We start from the raw sequence: 18,981 nt of genomic DNA on the forward strand, positions 1-18,981 counted from the left end.
TCCCGGGAGAGGCTGGGGAAGGCACGGCAGGGGAGCCAGGTGCCCTCCCACAGCTCCCCCCCAGCCTGACTAATCCTCTGGGAGCTGGTAGATGTGTTCGCAGAGCCCGTGCATTCACACAGCCTTCCTTTTATAGAAGCGCCTGCTCTTCCCCACACACTGCACACGGCTCCCGGGGCACAAACAGGCTCCCAGGCGGGGGGTGTGGAGCAGAGCCAGCCCACTCTGTGCTGCCCGTCTCCCAGCTTCCAAAGTGCGCGTGTGAATGGTGGGCAGGAGGAACCAGGCTGAGAGAGGTTTGGGGGAGCAGGTGTGGTCAGTGCCAGGAGATCATGCCACGGCTTGGTGGCACCCTCCAGGGCCGGCTGAGCGGGGCCCCCCACCCCTCCCAGCCCCGCTTAGTCCCGTTATTCCACAGCCTCCAGTCTCCCCAAGTTAAGGGAAAGAAGGGGGGGTGGACCTTGGCGATGCGCGTTGCGGAAGGGAGCTAGTTCACCCGTCAGTCCCCCTAGCATGCGGCCTGCGTGTTTTGGCAGCATGGGGCAGCCGTTAAGAGCATGTGGAAGTCAGACCTGGGTTTAAATCCCAGCCAGGCTGGAATCCCGCCACTCAGTATAGTACAGGCTAGTCCCTCAGGCCGCCTGGGCCTCCATCCCCCCGGCTGTCGAACAGCGATGCTAAGAGGGCTCGCTCTGGGTCCTGCAGAGGGGGCAGGTCACGCGCAGCACGCGCTAACTCACGCACCGCCTGGCATGTAGTAAGCGCTCAGTAATAGCTTTTATTGACACCATCGGCTCAGAGGCAGGGAGGAGGGGGAAGGCATGGGGAAGGCCGCGGGGGGGATGCGGGAAGGGGGCAGGGGGAAGCGGCAGGAGGGCCAGGGAGGGGCGCTGACCTGTACTGGGGAGAACCTGCCCGCACTCTTCCTCCCACCGAAGGTGCCGCGCGTCCTGGACACAACAGCCATTGGTGCTCTCCAGGCTCGGTCTCCGGGGCAGGCCGCGCAGGGCATATGGGTGTGCAGCGTCCACCCCATGGGCGCAGGAGAGCCTGCCCCGCAGGAGCAGCTCAACACTAAGGGGGGAGCGGGGGCGGAGTGAGGATGGCCAGACCACAGGGGAGGGAGGGGGGACACGGGGGTCCCCCGCATCCAGGAATGGACAGGACACTCATGCTCGGCGGCAGGACACTAGCAGAGCCACCTATACGCCTTGGGGTGGGGGTGGGGGTCCTCTTCCCAGTCGGGGGCCAGCCGAGCCTGCGAGTTACGGAGCGAGGACGGAGCGGGATAAAGGCACGAAGTGGGGCTCCGGCCAGGCCGGGAGGAAAGATGGGAGGGGTCTGAGGGGGAGGAGCCGGACCTCTAACGGCCTCCTCCCTCGGGCGAGGCGCTGGGGCGGAGGTCCTGAGCGCTCCCTGCCAGGCGGCGCCCCCGTCGGGTCGGCCCCTCCGAGAGCGGCAGGTCACGGCTCAGACCAGCGCGTAGTCGAACTGCCCGCGCTCGAGCGCCTCCTTGTGGTCGGTCCAGGACGAGGCGGGCATGCGGCTGTAGGGGTCGAGCAGGATGCGCACGCAGCGCACCATCAGCAGCACCAGCACCACGAGCAGGCAGAGCACGAAGGCGAACACCGTGCGCTGCTCCGCGTCCAGGCCCGCGCCCACCGGGGGCCCCGTCGACGGCGGCAGCGGCTCGGGGGACAGCGTCCACGTCGCGCTCATGGCTCACATCGCCGCGCGCCCTGCGGAGGAAGGGCCTGCCGGGGGCGCCAGGATGAGCCTGCGCCTTCCCGCCCCTGCGCCGTCCCCTCCCGCCACCGCCCCCTGACCTTGCCCGGATACAGCCCCCGCCCGCGCCTCTGTCCCCCGGCTACGCCCAAGCCGGGCTCGCGGGCAAGCCGCCACAAGCACGCGGGGACCCAACTCCGGCCGTGCGTGCAGGTGGGGGCGCTGAGACTGGGGAGAGGGAGCCCGGACCCGGCCGGCCCGCGCACAACAGGTGCGAACGCGCAGCCCCGGCGGCGCAGCGGGGCGAAACCCTCTCCCCCGCCCCGCTCCCTTTGTTCTCGGCGTCCCGGGGACCCCTCCCCCACCCCCCCACCCTGCCGCGCCCCTCACCCTGGCCTCGACCGGGACGGGGACCGAGCGCCCGGTGGCTGCGCTCTCTTCCGGGACCCGCGCCGGCTCCGCTCTCGGCCTCTCCCCGGTGGTAGCGGCGGCGGCTGGTGGCGGCGGCGGCCCGGGCTGAGCCCACCCCACCCGCCCCTGGAGCGCTGGAGACCGAGGCAGGCGAGCCGCACGCTAGCCGGGCCGCCGCGGCTGTTCCCATGGCGACGGGGGCGGGGCCGCCGCGGGGGGCGGAGGCTGCGCAGGGAGCGGTGCGCGGGCTCGCGACCCCGCCCCGGCCTCCGGGAGGACGGCGCTCCCACCCGGAGGCGCCTGGGAGACCCCGGCCGCGGGGAGCCTCAGCACCGAGGACCTAGCCCACCCCACCCCAGAAGCACCCCAGCCCGACTTCCGCACCTTCCCCCCATTCTCTGCGATAGACCCCTCGACCAGATGTCCTGCGCGCACGGATCCCAATGCCTCCAAAAATCACTCCTATTGGCACTCAAGCTCCTCCAGCTCTAGGAACCCCAACCCTCCGAGACCCCAGCCAGACTACTGAAAACTCCCTAGCTCTTGTCTCGGTCACCCAAGGGCGGGCAGGGTCCTGACCAGGCAAGGCTGCCCCCTCCAGAGCTTCAGTTCCTTCAGTGACCTTGACCACCTCCCTGTGACCTCCTGGTCAGCTCCCGCCCCACCCCAGTGACAGATACCTCAGACCACCCAAGTTGCTCTCCTGCACTTTGGTGTTTTATTATTTCCAAATCGCAGGCATATACACACGGGTAATAAGGGCACTGTTAAAATAAAAAACGGAGCCAAAATGCCCTGGCTGAAGTGGCCAGTGGGCCACTCTGAGTGGCGGGGGCCTGGGCCCTGTCCTCCTGCCTCCAGAGAGTCCCTGGGTAGGGGCCCGTTGGCACCATCGGGCCTGTGCACCGCCGTGACCTCGCTCAGCAGCCCCGCGGGGCCGAGGGGCAGCGCGGGGGCTGGCACTGTGGGGAGAAGCCCCGGCAGCTGCCCGCCCTTCCCCGTGCCGCCCTGGTAGAGAACCGACAGTCCTGTCCCCAGAGGTCTAGCTGCTGCAGGCAGACACCAGTCCTCTGGGTGTCCATCACGTGCTGATCCAGCCCAGGAGCCCCCGGCCGCGGCCACCGTGCTCAGAGGACCTGCTCTGTGCTAGAAGCGGAGATGTCCAGAAGCCGCCAGGCTGCATAGGGGTTGAGCTCGTCCTGGTCTCGGCAGAGCGCCCACACGTACAGCATGCGCAGCACCTTCTCCTGCCGGGGTGGGGAAGGTGAGGGCTGGGGACAAGGGGCTGTCGAGAGGAGCAGGGCAGAACACAGAGGGGACACCAGGAGGGACCAGGGAGTGGGGCTGGGGGTGTCAGCCTGGCTCTGGGCTCCAGAGGCTGCAACTCAGGACTTGGCCCAACCAGACAGGTCAGTCACCCTCTGACCTCCACCAGGCCTGACTGGGACCCTAGACTTCTGGAAGCCCGGCCCTGCTGTTTCTGCACAGTCACAAAACCTCCTGGCTCCAAAGTGCAAGGCAGCTGAAGATGGCCACCTGCCCGTGCTGCTCCGTTTCCTCTTGCACTCACCGGGTCACCCTCGACCACCTCGCCTTTGGGGTTCTTGATCACCATCACCAGCTGGGCCTGGAAAGTGATGATCAGCACAGGCCCCTGCTCCATCATCTTGCCCATGGCCAGCTGCGGGGGGGGGGGAGGAGGGGGCTTAGAGTGGCCACACCCCTTCCCTGCTGCTCCCCTTGTGGTGCAGATCCCCGCTTCCCAGGGAGCGGCCCCAGCACCCCCCTCGTGCCCCTCACTGGGCCAGGCCCCGGAAGGAGGCTGAGGAGTCCAGTCGTCCGTTTCCAGGTGGGAGATTCCCACGAGACCCTTCCCAATGTGACCCATTGTCTGAACTGCTAAGACCTGGGCTGGGTGGCCACATCAAGGCCCCCCGCAAAGGGCCCAGTCGTGCACACAGGCAGGGGTAGAGGGAAGCGTGCGCTGGCGTGTCTCCAGCTCCCCATTGGGACCGTCCGGGCCTAAGTAGTCCTGACAAAGCGCCCCCCTTCCCAGTAAAGGCGCAGGGGCAATACTGCCTTTAGGGGCCCCGAGGTCTGGGCAGCAGCACCCCCTGCGTCTGCCACCTGCCTAAGAATTCTCCCACCACGGGCTTCCGCTAAAGGGGCTCCGGAGGTCCCTTAACCCAAGCACCTGCCCATGTCAGGACTCCTGCAGGGACGGGGCGCCCCTGTGACGAGCACACCCCCCGGGAGAGACACTCACATCAACGCTGTCGATATCCAGGATGCGGGAGTGGAACTGCAGGCCCAGCGCCCTGGCCTGCTGGATCGGGTGAGCCAGCTGGCTGTAGGTCTGCAATGAGAAGCCGCACGCCTGGGGCCGCACGCACGCACGCACGCACGCACGCCTGGGGCTGCACGCACGCATGCACGCCGGAACGCAAGCCCCACCCGAGCGCCGCAGCACCAAGGCTGGCGCGCCGCGGGGCACGACACACGGTCCTGGGCGGCTCTCCTCGCAGGCGGGCTCGCCAGCCGAGCCCCGCGCTTTTAGCCCTCGAACCGTCCAGAAACGGCTCCTGGCGCGGGGCTGTGCTACGCCAGGCGTGGCAGACGCCAGGAGCACGGGTCCAAGCAGGCGGGCTGGTGCCCCCCATTTGCTGGCCCGAATCGCACACCCCTCCCTCGTTATAAAGGCAGCACTGCATCAAGACTACCGACTGAAAGTGGTATCATCGGGAGAGTTGGTAATTTTCCTGCCACAGAATCTGAAACACAGCCCCAGGGGTAAGTTGAGGCCTCTCTGGCTGATCTTGGACTTGCCCCTATTCACCGCACTCTGAATCCTGGCCTGGAATCAAACGCGTTTTCTAGGATTTGCCCTAATCCACGGCTGCTCTGAAATGAGCTGCACGGGGTGCCTCCTCCTCGCTGACCAGCTGCTCGGGGAAGCTGCTGCCCGCAGGCAGCCCGTTCTTCCGAAGGGGCAGTGCAGCCCGCATAACACCCCTGGCCCCCCCCCCCCCAGCCTGCTCCCAGGCCCAGGACATGTGCAGCCTTGTAGCTTTCCTCCAGAAGCTTCTCTGGACTCATCAACTATGATGGAAGACATTCCAATCACAACTACTTTTTATGGAAATAACTGCTACCAAGAAAACAAATGCTGCCGCTCCCATTTCTGGTGTGATTCTTAAAAAATGACATTTAAAAAACACCTCTGTGTGAGCACCTGCAATTTCAAGTGCATTTCCAGGGGCACCAGCAGCTCTCTGGCAAAGATAATCAACCACATCCTAATGGTGCCAAAGTATTAAAAAAAAAAAAAGAAACACCACCACCACTCACAAATGCCTGTTGGATTAGTCACCATGCAGAGGAGTATTTAAAAAAAAAAATCTGACATCTTCTCCTCTGCTTTCTCCAAGTTGTTTGTGAGCTGGAAGCAGAACAGAGTCAGCCAAAAAAGGCTCTGGATTGCTTAATACAAATAAGCTCAGAAAAAGACAAAAAAAAAAACAACCCACAAAGACACAGGTCAGGGAGTGAGCAGGGGGAGGCGAGGTGGCCAGCCAGAGCCCTGCAGGCACGGGGAGGCTGCCAGGCTCCAGGGAAGACAGGGTGTGCTCCTGAGGGGGGCTGACCCTGTCACCCATGGCCCGGCACCGTGCAGCCCGGGGACCCTGAGCCCCGACTCCGGGGAGCAGTCAGGCCTCGTCAGGACACGGCTCCTCCCCATGCGGGAAATCTATCACCATCTGTTTTGATCTGTTTCGGGAACTCAAAGTGAGGACAGCTAATGAGTCCAGCCAGCGCTTTGTGTCCTGCAAATGCTGCCTGTGTTCGTGCTGTACCCTTATGATGCCTGTGACATGGGCGTGATGATGGACGCTAGCCCGGGGATGGGAAGGTCACACACACCCCTCTCCGCCCAGCCCCGGCCCCCGGGGTCCCCCCACAATCAGGACACCAGACCCCATCATGCCCTTCTCAGACCATGCTGCCCAAGCAGATCTCCAAGCTATGATATTCTTTTTAGGCCTAACTAGAAAAAAATAAAAAGAAAGAAGTACTCACAGCTTCATAGCACCAATCTTTGAGAATGTCGAGCTCTCCAGAAATCATGGCCTAAAAAGGGGAAAACAAAAAAAATTAGCTCGAGACTAAGAGGGGACGATCTAGGCAGGAGGCCCTCCCCCACAGGCTCTACCTGGGGAGCAGGGGGCCTTGAATTGGGCTGCAGCAATGGGCGCCCCTCCTCAGGCCCTGGGGACCAAGGGCCTGTGTGACCCCCGGCAGCCCAGGGTGGTCCCAAGGGCCTCGTGGGAGGAGGCAGAGGAGCGTGGTGGGCTCACCCTGGCCAGGAAACTGAGCCAGGGAGGCCAAGAGCTGCATTCTCCCTCCACTGGGGATGGAGCTTTGCACAGCTGGGTCCACAAAAGCACAGAGGAGGGGTCCCAGGGGTGGCCTCCCAGGTGCCATGGGGGAGACCTCCGCAGGAACTTGGAGGCAGGGCTGAACCTGCTCAAGGTGACGGAGGAGCTGAGGGCCCAAGGGAAAGCACAAGCAGGCTGGGGGCTGAGACAGCCTCACCCCAGAAGAAACTGCCTGTGCTCAGATTGCTGCTTTTGGGGATCGCTCCATGTCTACCTCCTCCCTCCCTGCCCAAAGTGCCGTGAGGGACCTGGGAAATCGGAAGGGGAGAGGGACCCATGAAGGTCACTGGGATGGAGGAGGCAGGAGGAGGGGACAGGAACCCACTGGGGCTTGCAGGGCCTTTCTGTGGTCTCATTAGGACTTTTCCTGGGCTCCGGCCACGTCTTGGGGGCTAAAGGAGCAGACGTGGCGGAGGAAAAGGCAGCCGACTCGGGCAGGGGCCTTGTGGAGGGCTGGTTGCAGCGGGACTTTGGGCAAGTCGCTCCCTCCTCGTTTCTGAGCCAGGAAGGGGATAGAAGATGGGATTCAGGATTCCCATAGAGAGGACACCTTGGAGGAGAGCCCCCTTAGGGTCCCCCTCATGGCTTGCCCCACGGGCTACAGCTTCACCCACTCCTGAAAGGCCCCGGGCAGCCACTCACTGCAACCTCCAAGGAACCACCTCAAGCACAGAGCACGAGGGAACCAGACAGGAGGCTCCAGGCCAGCTTTCAAGGGAGGCAGGAGTTGCTGCCGGACATCGTGACAGGGAACAGTCCCGGGAGCAGACGCACCCAACAGCCAAGGCAAGAAAGCAGCTGCCGTCGTGGGGACCAGCAGGGCCCACGGGCGACCCCAGGTGCCTTCTCAGAGGTGCATGACTAACAAGGGCCAGGCATGGGGTGCTCAGGCCTCTGAAGGCGGGACAGGTGTCTGCCCCGGCGGAGCGCTCCATCAGGCCACAGCCGGTGTCGTGCGCAGCCCAGTGTGATAAGAGGCCGGCCAGGATGGGGAGGGCCCGCTGAGGGGGCAACCCACCTCCAGGATGTTGGGGATGATGTCGTTCTCACACTGCTGCAGGAACCGCTCCTTGTCAAAGGCGGGGTCAACTCGCAGGATCTCCGTGAGCACCTCTGACATCTCCGTCTTGGAGAATAGGCCCCCTGGAGGCAGCCGAGCCAGGAGTGGGTCGAGGGCCCGTGGCCCTCCCCTGCTGCCAGCCCCGGTGGCAAGGACAGGCAAGCCACTCACCCAGCAGGTCCGTGACCTTGTCTGTCAGCGCGCGGGACGCCCGGATGAGTGCGTTGTCACTTTCGTCATACTTCATCTTCATCTCGAAGAACCCTATGGGGACATGGGCCGGGGTCAAGGGGCCCTTCCAGAATGACACCCCTACTCCATGACTTCCGAGGGCTCCTCGGGGCCCCTACGAGATCCAGTCTCCGTGCTGGGTAAACAAGGGGACTTCTCTGAGCCTGCGTCCCCAGCAGTGGGCTGAGGGGGCTGTGCGAACCGTGAGGGGCCGCCCTGCTAGCTGGGGCTCTCCCTCCAAAGGAAACAGGCCTCTAGCAACCCCCACAGGACAAGGGACGAGGGTGGGTGGCACCTGGGGAGCCCCATGCCCCAGACAAGAACAGAGAACTCTGGGGCCTCGAGCTGGCTGGCCGAGCTCCACCAGCGCCCCCTCTGAGGGAGCGTCTCACGGGGAAATCCACAGCCGTTTGCCCGGTCGCCCTGCTGCTAGCAACCGCTCTGGCAACGGCAGCGATGGGTGACTCGGCCCCCATGGTAGGGTCCCTGGCCCGCCAGCCCGAAATGTACCGCTGCCCGCGTGAGCAGGGCTGCCTGTCGGCCTGTGCTCTGCCAGAGCTCTGCTGCTCACTGGCTGGGCGATCCTGCGGAAGTGGCTGGTCCTCTCTGACCCTGGTCTCCTCCTCTGTAAAGTGGGGGTCTGGCTTGTGCCCAGCACATGGGGAGCACTCAGTGAGTTTCCGCGGTCACGGCTACGCTGTCAGCTGAGCCTCCGAGATGTGAACACTCACGATTAAAGACCACATTGTTGTCCCTGAAGTCTTTCCACTGCTGGTACCACTTGGAGTCCTTGTGCAGCACGACTCCCAGGGCCTCCCTGGGAAGACCGGGCCAGCGGTGAGCAGCAGCGCGGGAGCCCTGCCACCCACCCGGCCCCGGGGGGAGGGGTGTAGCGGGACAGCCCACCCCGCGCCTCTCAGCCTCCTCTCTCCTGTTCCCCACCCCACCCGCTCCCCCAGACGCACTAGGGAGCAGGGACTGTTGAGCAGAAAAGAAGCTGAGGAATGAACTGACTCGGGTAGAATCTTCTGCGGGCGCTCGGCCACACCCAGTGCATGGGGTGGGACACAGGCGCTGGCCGGTCTGCTACCTACTCATTGGGCTCAAACACCTTCTCTTCCTTGAACTTCTCTCCCGCAAACTCCTTCCTCTTCCTGAGCCGCTCTGGCCTCCGATAGGGCCCGGTCTGCCCCAGCACACTCTCGTCAAGCTCCTTCTTCACAGACTCCACCCCCTGGAGGGAAGCAGCCAGCCACGCGGTGGGCACTCGGAACCTGCCCGACACCGCAGACCACCACGGTGGGCCTGTGTGTTTGCGCCCCACGTCGGAGAGCATCTGCTGGGAACCCCAACGTAGGGCCTGATGACACCCCAGGGGCTCGGCCTCCCCCAGTGTTGAGGTCACGTGGCTCAGAGTGACCTGCCCGACTTCCCTGCATGGGCAGCGGGACTGTTCTAGATGGACCCTGCTTTTCTTTGGCCTCCCTCTCATTCCCCGAGACAGAGGCTCTGGCCCTGTTCGGCTGGCTGTGCACGCCCCGCTCTGTAGGGCCTGCCCCCTCCACCTGTGGCCCCTTCCCTGTCTGTTCCTCTGTCACATGTCGCTCAGGAACTGCTCATCCCCTCCTGGGACCCCATACCCCTTGAGAGCAGAAACAAGGACTTTCTATCTTGTGGCCCCTGTGGCCAGCAGAGGGCTCAGCCACGGGAGGATTCAACAGGTGATAGGGAACGAATTCGGGACCTCCAGTCACCCTGAGTGCGAAAGGTCCCTGGTTTAGAGGCACAAGCTAAGGATGTTAGTGGCTGAGAAGCTCTCACTTGCCCGAGGCTGCCTAGCCGGGAGTGGAGCACAGACCGGGTGCCTCGCGTAGGCTGAGCTCCGAGGTGGGAACTCTGGCTCCTGGACTCCGAGCAGGCCAAGGCAAGGGCACCCCCGGCAGCAAGGGCACCTCCGGCAGCAAGGGCACCTGGCCGCCCCACCTGAGAGAGGGCTCTGAAGGCGGCAGTCTTGCCCAGCTTCTCCCCACCCTTGGACACTGACTCGGCGGACTGCTTGGCAGTCTTGGCTGCTTCTTCCACGCTCTCCTTGATTTTCCGGCCAAAGTCGCTTTTACTGACTTCGTCGAGACTCTACTGAGACAGAGGGACAGGGGTGTCAGCACAGGACCGCTCGGGGCCTGCATGAGCTCCCCCAGAGCTAAGGCCAGTTGAGCCCTCCAAAGGGCGGGAACGGGTGTTCTGAGCTTGTCTGGCCCATGGGGCCCCAAGACTCAGGCCCCCCGTGTACAAAGTCTGGGGTGCTGGACCCCTGGGCTAGACACCAGGTCAACTGGCTCTCCCCAGAATGGGCAGGAGAGGCAGCCGAGGGATAACGGGAGAAACCTGCGTCCAGCACTGCACCGGCCTGCCTTGCTCTCCTGCCCAGAACAGAGAAAAGCAAAACAAGGCACAAAAAGGAAGCCCCTGGCGCAACTCCCTGCCTTCCCCACCCTCGCCTGGGGGCCAAGCAGCGCTTCCTGGTATTTAGGCAGGAAGAAAAAAAAAAATCCTCGTTTCTGATCCAGTCTTTGCCAGCGGCAGCTAAGCTTCTCACCCGAGTGGTAAACTGCAGGGCACGTGGGCTAGTGTGACTCTGCTCTCCTTCCTGGGGGCGCCGCGCAGCCTAACTCCGGAAGCCACCGCACCAGGCCGGCTCTTCCCTCGCCTGCCGCCCACGGCTCCGCAGCCCCGGGCCAAGTCCCGCCAAGTCCTCCCTGCCGGCGCCCCAGCTCTGCCGCTGCTCCCAGCACCGCTCTCTCCTCCCAGACGCGACCCACAGATGGCCCCGAGCTGCGGCCAATGGAGCGTGGCGGCCCAGAGACCATTACCTCCTTCACTGTGCCCGAGAGCTCCCCCAGCTTCTTCTTTATCACCTCGCTCGTCCGCACCGTTTCGGATTCAATGGTTTTCTACGGGAGGGATGTTGTTTGTTACGCCGCCGCAGTTATCTTACAGGCAAGGGTCCAAAGAAGCATTTTTCTCAGCAGCCCTCTCCCCTGCCAGCCTGCCCACCCCGGGGCCCCTCACTGCGCCACAAACCAGCCGGCGGGCTCAGCAGCCAAAGGCTGACACGTGGAGACCCTCTAGGCCCAGCCCCTGGCTCCACTCCCTCGCTAGGTGCAGGGGTGATCTGGCCCCCTCCGCAGCCCCTCCCCCCGGGCTCACTGACATTATCCTGCCTCACTCTGCACCCCTGCAGCTGCCAGCCCCTGCCGGATCTCCCGCAGCCACTGTCCCCCCGACCTGCCCCCAAACCACCCCTTCCTTAACGGAAAGGAAGGGCGACCTGCCGCCGACGGAATAGGCCTTGCGCATGACCTGGGAGGGGGCCCGGAGAACAAAAAGCCCAGGGTCCTGGCGCGGGCGCCCACTGGTAGGAGGGGAGGCTGCCCCCACCCCACAGCCCTCGTGCGGCAGAGGCGGCGGAGCCCGCTCGCCAAGAGACGGCGACCGTTAAGGACACCTGCAGTGCTGTAACCCGCTTTCTACCCGCTTCACTCAGAGGGCCATGACCACTGCATCTCAAGCCCACTGCTCCAGCGGTCACCAGGGGAGGCCGGCCGATGCACACGCGGGCCCGGCAGCTATGGGGGGGCGCCGAGACCCTGCATTTCTCACGCGCTCCCCAGAGAAGCTGGTGCTGCCGGTGTGCAGAGCACGGCGCTCCATCTCAGCACAGGAACGGAGGGCTGACGACGTACTCCGTCCCCCCCCGCCCCCAGCGCCAGCGCAGTGACCTCACCTTCCCCCGCCACGCCGGCACCGCGTGGGAAGCAAGTGTGCCACCAGGGGAGACGCGAAGCAGAGGGACTCACGTATTTCCTTCTGGCTTCCTGGAGCGCGTCGGACTCTTCCAACTTGCGGGCCTCATCTCGGAACTTTTTTATACTTTCTTTCATTTCTTTGTTTTTGGCTAATTCTTGTTTGATATTATCCAGTAAGCCAGAAAGAAAGCCTTTCCTGTTTCCAGAAGAATAGGATCTGGACTAGAAAGAATGTAAAAGAAACAAAGGGTTTGTACTTTTTCCTCTGTACCGATACGGGGTTCACAATGAATAGCTACCTCTTTTATGAGCGACAAAAGTCAAATCAAAAAAGGATCAGGTGAGGGGCGCCTGGGTGGCTCAGTCGATTAAGCATCTGCCTTCAGCTCAGGTCATGATCCCAGGGTCCTGGGATGGAGCCCCAAGTTGGGCTCCCTGCCCAGTGGGGAGTCTGTTTCTCCCTAGGTGCAGGGGTGATCTTCTCCCTCTTCCTCTGCCCCTTACCCCCATTCGTGTTCTCTCTCTCTCTCTCTCCCTCCCTCTCATAAATAAATATTTTAAAAAAAATATTTAGAAAAAAAAGCATCAGGTGGTAAACTATGAGATGTCCAGACAATGAAATGTTATTCAATAATAAAAAGAAATGAGTTAGCAAGCCATGAAAAGATATTGTGGCCTTCCGCAACATCATATGTCAATGACATCTCAATTTAAAAAAGACATAGAAGGGGGCGCCTGGGTGGCTCAGTCGTTAAGCGTCTGCCTTCGGCTCAGGTCATGGTCCCAGGGTCCTGGGATCGAGCCCCGCATCGGGCACCCCGCTCCACGGGAAGCCTGCTTCTCCCTCTCCCACTCCCCCTGCTTGTGTTCCCTCTCTCGCTGTGTCTCTCTCTGTCAAATAAATAAATAAAATCTTAAAAAAAATTAAAAATTAAAAAAAAAATAAAAAAGACACAGAGGAACCTTAGCTGAGAGAAGCTGGTCTGAAGAGACTCCAGACGGTATGATCCCCGCTCTAGGCCCTTCTGGAAAAGGTGAATCCATGCAGACAGTAAAAGGATCTGTGGTTGTCACAGGCTGGTGGGGTGGGGGGGGAGATGAATGGGCAGAGCCCAAGGGAGTTTCAGGGCACCGAGACTACTCTCTGTGACACGACTATGGTGGACACCGGGCAGACGTCTGTCCACAGCCTGGGAATGTACAGTACCCAGAGCGAACCCTGAGGCAAACTGTGGACTGCAGTTAATAACAGATCAATACCTGCTTATGAGTCGGAACAACCATGCTACACTAATGCTAGATGCGCCTCATGATGAAAATGCCTCACGGGGAAAACTGTGTGCCCAGGTGGGAGGAGAGGGGGAGAGGAAGCTGATGGGAACTCTCTGTACTTCCTGTTCAGGTTTTCTGTACTTCTAAAAATGCTCAAAAGAATAAAGTCTATTCTAAAACAAAACAAAGTACCAGGCTCCTTCTTCAACAGAGGAGACCCTGGATGAGAAACGGGTGCAGCTTAGAATCCTCAGAGGGATTCAAATGGGCTCATCTTAAGGTGAAGGTCAACACCCAAAGGGGCCCTGGGCCCAGGACTGGGACAACATCCCAAAGAAGCTGGCATAGGGCCCTACTCCCTGGGCTTCTGGGGCCGGGGTAACTTCTTCCTTTGGGGTCACTCTCAAGTCCCAAGTTGGGCCTCACATGTCACCCTTGGGCTTGGCATAAACCTCCCTCGTTTATGGATCACTGTCACCAAGAGCTGAAGCTCAGGGGTCCCCCTCATAGGAAAACCCCGACACACCCAGAGGCCAGAGCCTAGGGAGGCCAAAAGAAAGGCCAAGGCCCCACTCCATGCACAAGAGCCAGTGCATTGCCCAAGACACAGGCTCCAGGGTCAGACTGAGCCAGGGTTGGGTCCCTGCTTCGCCAAAAGCATGAGAGCAGGGCGCCTGGGTGGCTCAGTCGGTTGGGCGACTGCCTTCGGCTCGGGTCATGGTCCTAGAGTCCCGGGATCGAGTCCCGCATCGGGCTCGGCAGGGAGTCCGCTTCTCCCTCTGGCCCTCCTCCCTCTCATGTTCTCTGTCTCTCATTCTCTCTCTCTCAAAAAAATAAATAAAATCTTTAAAAAAAAAAGCAAAAAAAAACAAAAGCATGAGAGCAGGCTCTGAAAAGGGGATGCTTGGAGAACCATGCGAGGGAGCCGCCGCATGGGGCAGGGACCACTTTCATGGTGTACCAGCGCAGCGCCGTGGCCGGGGCCTGCCTTCCCATTTTTCAGGGTGACTGACTCCTGAGCCCGCATCAAGCCCCAGGGCCAGCCTTTCTCGGGGTGTGGGCGTGGGAATGGAGTCTTGGTGAGGGAGTCCAGGTTCTAAGACCGTCTGGGGGGGCGCCTGGGTGGCTCAGTTGGTTAAGCGTCTGCCTTCGGCTCGGGTCGTGATCCCGGGGTCCTGGGATCGAGTCCCGCATCGGGCCCCCTGCTCAGCGGGGAGCCTGCTTCTCCCTCTCCCTCTGCGGCTCTCCCTGCTTGTGCTCTCTCTCTATCAAATGAATAAAATCTTAAAAAAAAAAAAAAAAAGACCGTCTGGGACTGCGCCACCGCCTGTGTGAGAGTCTACTGCTGGGAGGAGACTCAGAGGGAAGGGTAGGGTGTGAGCTGTGCCAGTGTGTGGGTTTGGGGAAGTACTTCAGCTTCTGGGCTTTCCTCCCCGTGGTGGTGAGGCACCCACAGAAAGAAGCATGGTTGAAGAGGTATGAAGGGAAGGGCAAAAGCTCTAGAAAATGCGGTCTGTGGGGAACAAGAGAAACAGAAAACTGAGCCCCCGAGATGGGTGACTCTGCTCAAATGCCTGGAGGGCTGTCACACAGAAAAGGCAAGAGCCACAGGGAGGTGGATTTCAGCTGAGTCCAGGGATGCCTTTCCAGCTATTAGAGCTGACACATCATCTGCCTTGTCAGGCGGGAGTTCTACCTCTGTTAATGCCAAGCACCTCTCGAGATCCTGAGAGGACCAGCATGCTGGACTCTGGAAGCCCGAAGGCCTTAGATGTGGAATGTCAGCCAATCAGTTGCCCCAGGCAGTGTGGGTAACATCTTGCAGCCCTCTCTCCTGTCAACTAGGCCTGATCTTTCAGAAGACTTTCCCCTCCTCTCAGCTTGCTAGCATTCTGAGTCACTCACCACGGGCAGCTCTCTGCTGGGCCGGCGTATGGGATAGGTACCATGGCGTAGCGGCACCAGGTTGTGGCTGGACAGAAACTGGACTCCACTGCCGAGGCATTTCTAATTGGGGGAGAAAAGAGAAAGACCCAATTCAGTTAAGAGAACGACTGGGAAGTAAGCAGGCCACACTGAAAAGCTGGGGGTCACCCAAGACTCATTTGCCGATTTTTACCGCATGCCTGTGCTGTAAGCTAGACCCTCTGCAATCTTGCTAAATTCTGAGAAGCCAGTGGAATCTTGCGGAAAAGACGACACTGGATCTGCACCTCCAGGGTCCATGTCTACTTTCCTGCCTCTGAACCTGGGGAAAACCAGAGAAGTCCCAGGAAATGCCAACCTATGGTGGAAGAAGGCGAATCATGCCAGTCTAATTTAATCCTGGAGACTGAAATGGGCACCCAGAGCCTCGATGCTGGCAGTAAACAGTCTTCTCTCACAAGCATCCCCCACTTCTGCCAGCCCCAGAAGGCCAGAGACCTGGGCTTTCAGAGGTAAAACACGGAGAACTTACTGTTCCAGGCACAACCCTGGGAGAAACCTACCATGTCCCAGGGTTGGGTTGCCAGTGGGACAACTGAGGGGATCCACCTGGGCAAAAACACTACTAATGCCATGTGAAAGGCATTTCTGCTCCTACCAAATGAAGAACTTTTAAGCTCCATAAGAGAAGGGCCTGGACCTGCACAGGCCTTGAAACCTGGCACCCAGCACTGAACCACACACGCTGATGTCAATGACCCCATAGAACCACTCTTCCAGTGGTGCCTGGGTGGCTCAGATGTTAAGCGTCTGCCTTCAGCTCAGGTCATGATCCCGGGGTCCTGGGATCGAGCCCCGCATCCGGCTCCCTGCTCGGCGGGAAGCCTGCTTCTCCCTCTCCCACTCCCCCTGCTTGTGTTCCCTCTCTCACTGTCTCTCTCTGTCAAATAAATAAATAAAATCTTTTTAAAAAAGTCAAAAAACCACTCTTCCATTTCCACATTCCCTGGGCCTTTCCTCTCCCTGTTTCACGCCTCCTTTCTCCAGAAACTTTAAGCAACATCCCAAACTCATACAAATGCCACCATCTCCTATAGTTCAAGAGTAACTCCTGAGACGCCTGGCTGGCTCAGTCGGAAGAGCATGAGACTCTTGATCTTGGGGTCATGAGTTCAAGCCCCATGCTGGGGGTAGAGATGACTTAAATAAACTTACCCAAAAAATTATTTATTTATTTATTTATTTATTTATTTGAAGATTTTATTTATTTATTTGACAGAGAGAGAGGGAACACAAGCAGGGGGAGTGGGAGAGGAAAGCAGGCTTCCTGCGGAGCAGGAAGCCCAATGTGGGGCTCGATCCCAGGACCCTGGGATCATGACCTGAGCCGAAGGCAGACGCTTAACAACTGAGCCACCCAGGCGCCCCCCAAAAATTATTTTTGTAAAAAAGAGTAACTCCCGGGACGCCTGGGTCATGATCCCAGGGTCCTGGGACCGGGCCCCGCATCAGGCTCCCTGCTCAGCTGGGAGCCTGCTTTTCCCTATCCCTCTGCCTGCCGCTCCCCCTGCTTGTTCTCTCTGTCAGATAAATAAAATCTTAAAAAAAAAAAGAGAGAGAGCGAGTAACTCCCAAGAGTTTAGTTTAGTTTAGTAAGTTGTTCTCTGCCTACACCTGTTGATCCTGGAGCACTGACTTCAGCAACAGTCTGAGATAGAAGTGGATGGCTGTCTAACTTGGGAAAGAAATTCCACAGTAAGCCCAAACCTGAGGTTGGTGCCCCACCAGTTTTGTGCCCAAATCCAAACGTGTAAATTCAATCTCTCAACCCTGACTCAAAAGACAAGCAGCCAAGAAAAAAAATCAGCCCTGAGTCAGACAGCTTCTTTCTCCCCACACTAGGATCCCTGTAAGATATTTTCCTCCCTCCACAGCCTGGCTCTGTCCTCAGTCTGACCCAGGATTTTGGCCAGGTCAGCTACCCCCCAAGCTGACACTGTGGGCAGGTTGCTTAACCTTTCTGACTCCCAGTTTCCTAACCGACTTCCAGCAACATGAAATACTACTGTTTTCTGAGCACGCTATACACACCTCAACTCCCACCGCCCCCATGAGCTCAAGCTCTCAGCCAGGGAGAGAACTACCTCCCGCACCTTCACACGGCGGGTTAGGGGGAGCGATGCAGGAAATGCCCTCCGTAGAGGACCTGGCATATAAACGCGAGCCGTGACTGTCACGGTGTTTTGACTTCTCGCTCTTTCTCCACTGGGCGCCGAGGCCACCATTCACTCCCCTGTGCACGTGGAGTGTGATCAGGAAGTGAGGGGCGATTCGCCCCCCGCCGGGCTCCGCCCATGGCCGCCTCCCAGCCTGCACGCTCTGCCCCCGCCCATGCGCTTCGCTCCGCGACCCCGGGCCCGGCCTCCGCCGACCCAACGCCCTGAACCCAAGGCTCTCGCTGAGCCCAAGGAAGGGCCGAGGGGGCCAAAGGCCTGAGGACAAAAAGGCCCTGGAGGTCGCAGGCCTGGAGCTCCCTAGACCCGCCCCTACTCCGCACCCCAACCCTGCACGTCCGCTTACCCGCGGGCAGCGACACCAGCCTCCCCACAGCGCCGCCGCCGCCATGTTGCTGGATCCCGTGTGACCTTCTGGCAACGCGGCCCGATGGCGTCACCAGCCGCGTCTATGTGGCGCGGCGTGGGCCTGGGAAAAGCCGGCCCTGGGGGCGGGGTTTCGGAGAGGAAACAGCCTCTGATTTAGACAGCATTCCTGGGTAGGGCGGGGCCTTGGAGAGCGGTCTGGAGTAGGGGCGGGGCCTAATGAGCTGGAGATTCCTAGAGAGCTAGGCCTCTGATAGGGCAGGATTTCGGAAGGCGGGGCCTGTGACTGGATATCGGCGTGGGGGGGCGGGCACTTTTTTGAAGCGGAGACCTCTGGTTGGATAAGACTACGAAGGGGCGGATCGTGAGGGCGCGAATTCCGTACCCCGCGGTGATCTCCCCGACAGATCGCGCCGGGTTGCAGTGGTCCAAGGACAAGTGGAGCGGCTGCCCACAGGAATGGATTCAGCTGGATTCTGACTGATTGGCCCGCGGACCAGCCCGGTAGTGACTGACCCTGGTTCTCACTGACAGTGGCCTACAGTGACCGACAGACGGGCAAGTGAGTTGCTCCCAGAGCGAGAGCACATGAGCCCACTTTGTACAGCACTTTGAGGAAGCTCCTGTTGGTTTTAGTCCAGAACAGGAAGATGAAGCTAAGACCAGGCTGGGTGGAGGCCGCTCCTCCGTGGATTCCGTGTGAATTGACACACCTGGCCCTAAAGAAGATTAGGCCTTTGTCTTTTTAGCACCTGGATACTATTTTCCATTTAGAGAATGCCGCCACCAAGTGGCGGTACCTTAACATGGCCATGCGATCTGAGTCTAGGAGAGATGGGGAGCTGGTACCGTGGGGGGGAGTCAATGCATGCTGCCTTTGCCCTGTTGAAGCCTTTTGAGTTATTAAACTGTGATAAGGTCTGTGGGACTTGAAAGGGAGGCAACATACACTCCCTAGCTTCAGGGTTGGACAGATTCTCTGTCTCTCAGAAGCTCCACCTCGAGGTGGGAGTAAGTAATGAGGGCTTCCACTCTGGCTTTGAAATGTCTTTACTCCGAGAAGAGCAAACTAGTTAAGTGGTTGGGATATACAGGTTTGTTGCTGAGAAGAAGGTCTGGAGGAAGAAGAGCCCTTGAAGGAGACTGGGCAGGACCGGTCAACAGGTAGGAAGAGCACCTGGAAGACCTCGGAGAAGGCAGGCGGAGTGTGGAGTGTTGAATGCTACAGGGAACTCAGGCAAGGCAGGCCAGGCCAGACCCGTGTCCATTGTCCTTGGCATTTTTGCAATATGGAGGTCCCTTTTGCAATATGGTGCTCAAGGCTCCCTGGTGGGGTGGCAGGGTGCAGGGAACCTTCCTAGCGCTGTATGGTGAGTGTGCACTGGGCAAGAGCAAGAGCATTTTGGTTGAATGGTGATTGTGGAAACCAGGTTTCAGTGGGTTGAGTTTTTTTTTTTTTTACAGAGGTGTGCTGGAGTCAGCTTGTACTGGCCGGCGAGAGCGAATTGTCAAAT

At 60.1% G+C, this 18,981-nt stretch overlaps 2 protein-coding genes across 4 annotated transcripts; both read right to left on the reverse strand.

Moving 5' to 3' along the window:
- Positions 1-838: 838 nt before the first annotated feature.
- CTXN1 (cortexin 1) lies at positions 839-2,316 on the reverse strand. 2 transcript variants are annotated; one of them, XM_044918238.1, is made up of 2 exons: positions 2,116-2,316; positions 839-1,739 (listed from the first exon to the last, which is right to left on the reverse strand). In XM_044918238.1, the coding sequence occupies exon 2, from the start codon at positions 1,717-1,719 to the stop codon at positions 1,471-1,473; it is 249 nt and encodes an 82-aa protein (XP_044774173.1). In that variant the 5' UTR covers positions 1,720-1,739; positions 2,116-2,316; the 3' UTR covers positions 839-1,470. The 2 variants fall into 2 exon arrangements, 1 of the variants encoding a protein (XP_044774173.1); XR_006540592.1 differs by having other exon boundaries at positions 1,732-1,754; positions 2,116-2,299.
- Positions 2,317-2,850: 534 nt separating this feature from the next.
- TIMM44 (translocase of inner mitochondrial membrane 44) lies at positions 2,851-17,501 on the reverse strand. Of its 2 annotated transcripts, XM_021705139.1 has the most exons (13): positions 17,448-17,501; positions 14,847-14,948; positions 11,721-11,891; positions 10,734-10,814; positions 9,847-9,996; positions 8,958-9,097; positions 8,595-8,680; positions 7,804-7,896; positions 7,591-7,715; positions 6,214-6,264; positions 4,403-4,492; positions 3,707-3,817; positions 2,851-3,383 (listed from the first exon to the last, which is right to left on the reverse strand). In XM_021705139.1, exons 1-13 carry the CDS (start codon positions 17,490-17,492, stop codon positions 3,264-3,266), a joined length of 1,365 nt encoding a protein of 454 aa, XP_021560814.1. In that variant the 5' UTR covers positions 17,493-17,501; the 3' UTR covers positions 2,851-3,263. The 2 variants fall into 2 exon arrangements, with proteins under 2 accessions (XP_021560814.1, XP_021560815.1); XM_021705140.1 differs by lacking the exon at positions 9,847-9,996.
- Between the last annotated feature and the right edge of the window lie 1,480 nt (positions 17,502-18,981).

The sequence above is a fragment of the Neomonachus schauinslandi genome, chromosome 1 (assembly GCF_002201575.2).
Source record: "Neomonachus schauinslandi chromosome 1, ASM220157v2, whole genome shotgun sequence".
In the NCBI taxonomy this organism is placed as follows: Eukaryota; Metazoa; Chordata; class Mammalia; order Carnivora; family Phocidae; genus Neomonachus; species Neomonachus schauinslandi.

What these genes read in the sequence shown, in the direction of transcription:
- CTXN1 (XM_044918238.1), bottom strand. Translation starts at nt 1,719, where the DNA reads ATGAGCGCGACGTGGACGCTGTCCCCCGAGCCGCTGCCGCCGTCGACG.
- TIMM44 (XM_021705139.1), bottom strand. Translation starts at nt 17,492, where the DNA reads ATGGCGGCGGCGGCGCTGTGGGGAGGCTGGTGTCGCTGCCCGCGG. An exon ending in TCTCGGGCACAGTGAAGGAG is followed by an intron (nt 9,997 to 10,733) that starts GTAATGGTCTCT and finishes CTGTCTCAGTAG; the next exon opens with AGTCTCGACGAAGTCAGTAA. An exon ending in CCTTCAGAGCCCTCTCTCAG is followed by an intron (nt 9,098 to 9,846) that starts GTGGGGCGGCCA and finishes GCTTCCCTCCAG; the next exon opens with GGGGTGGAGTCTGTGAAGAA.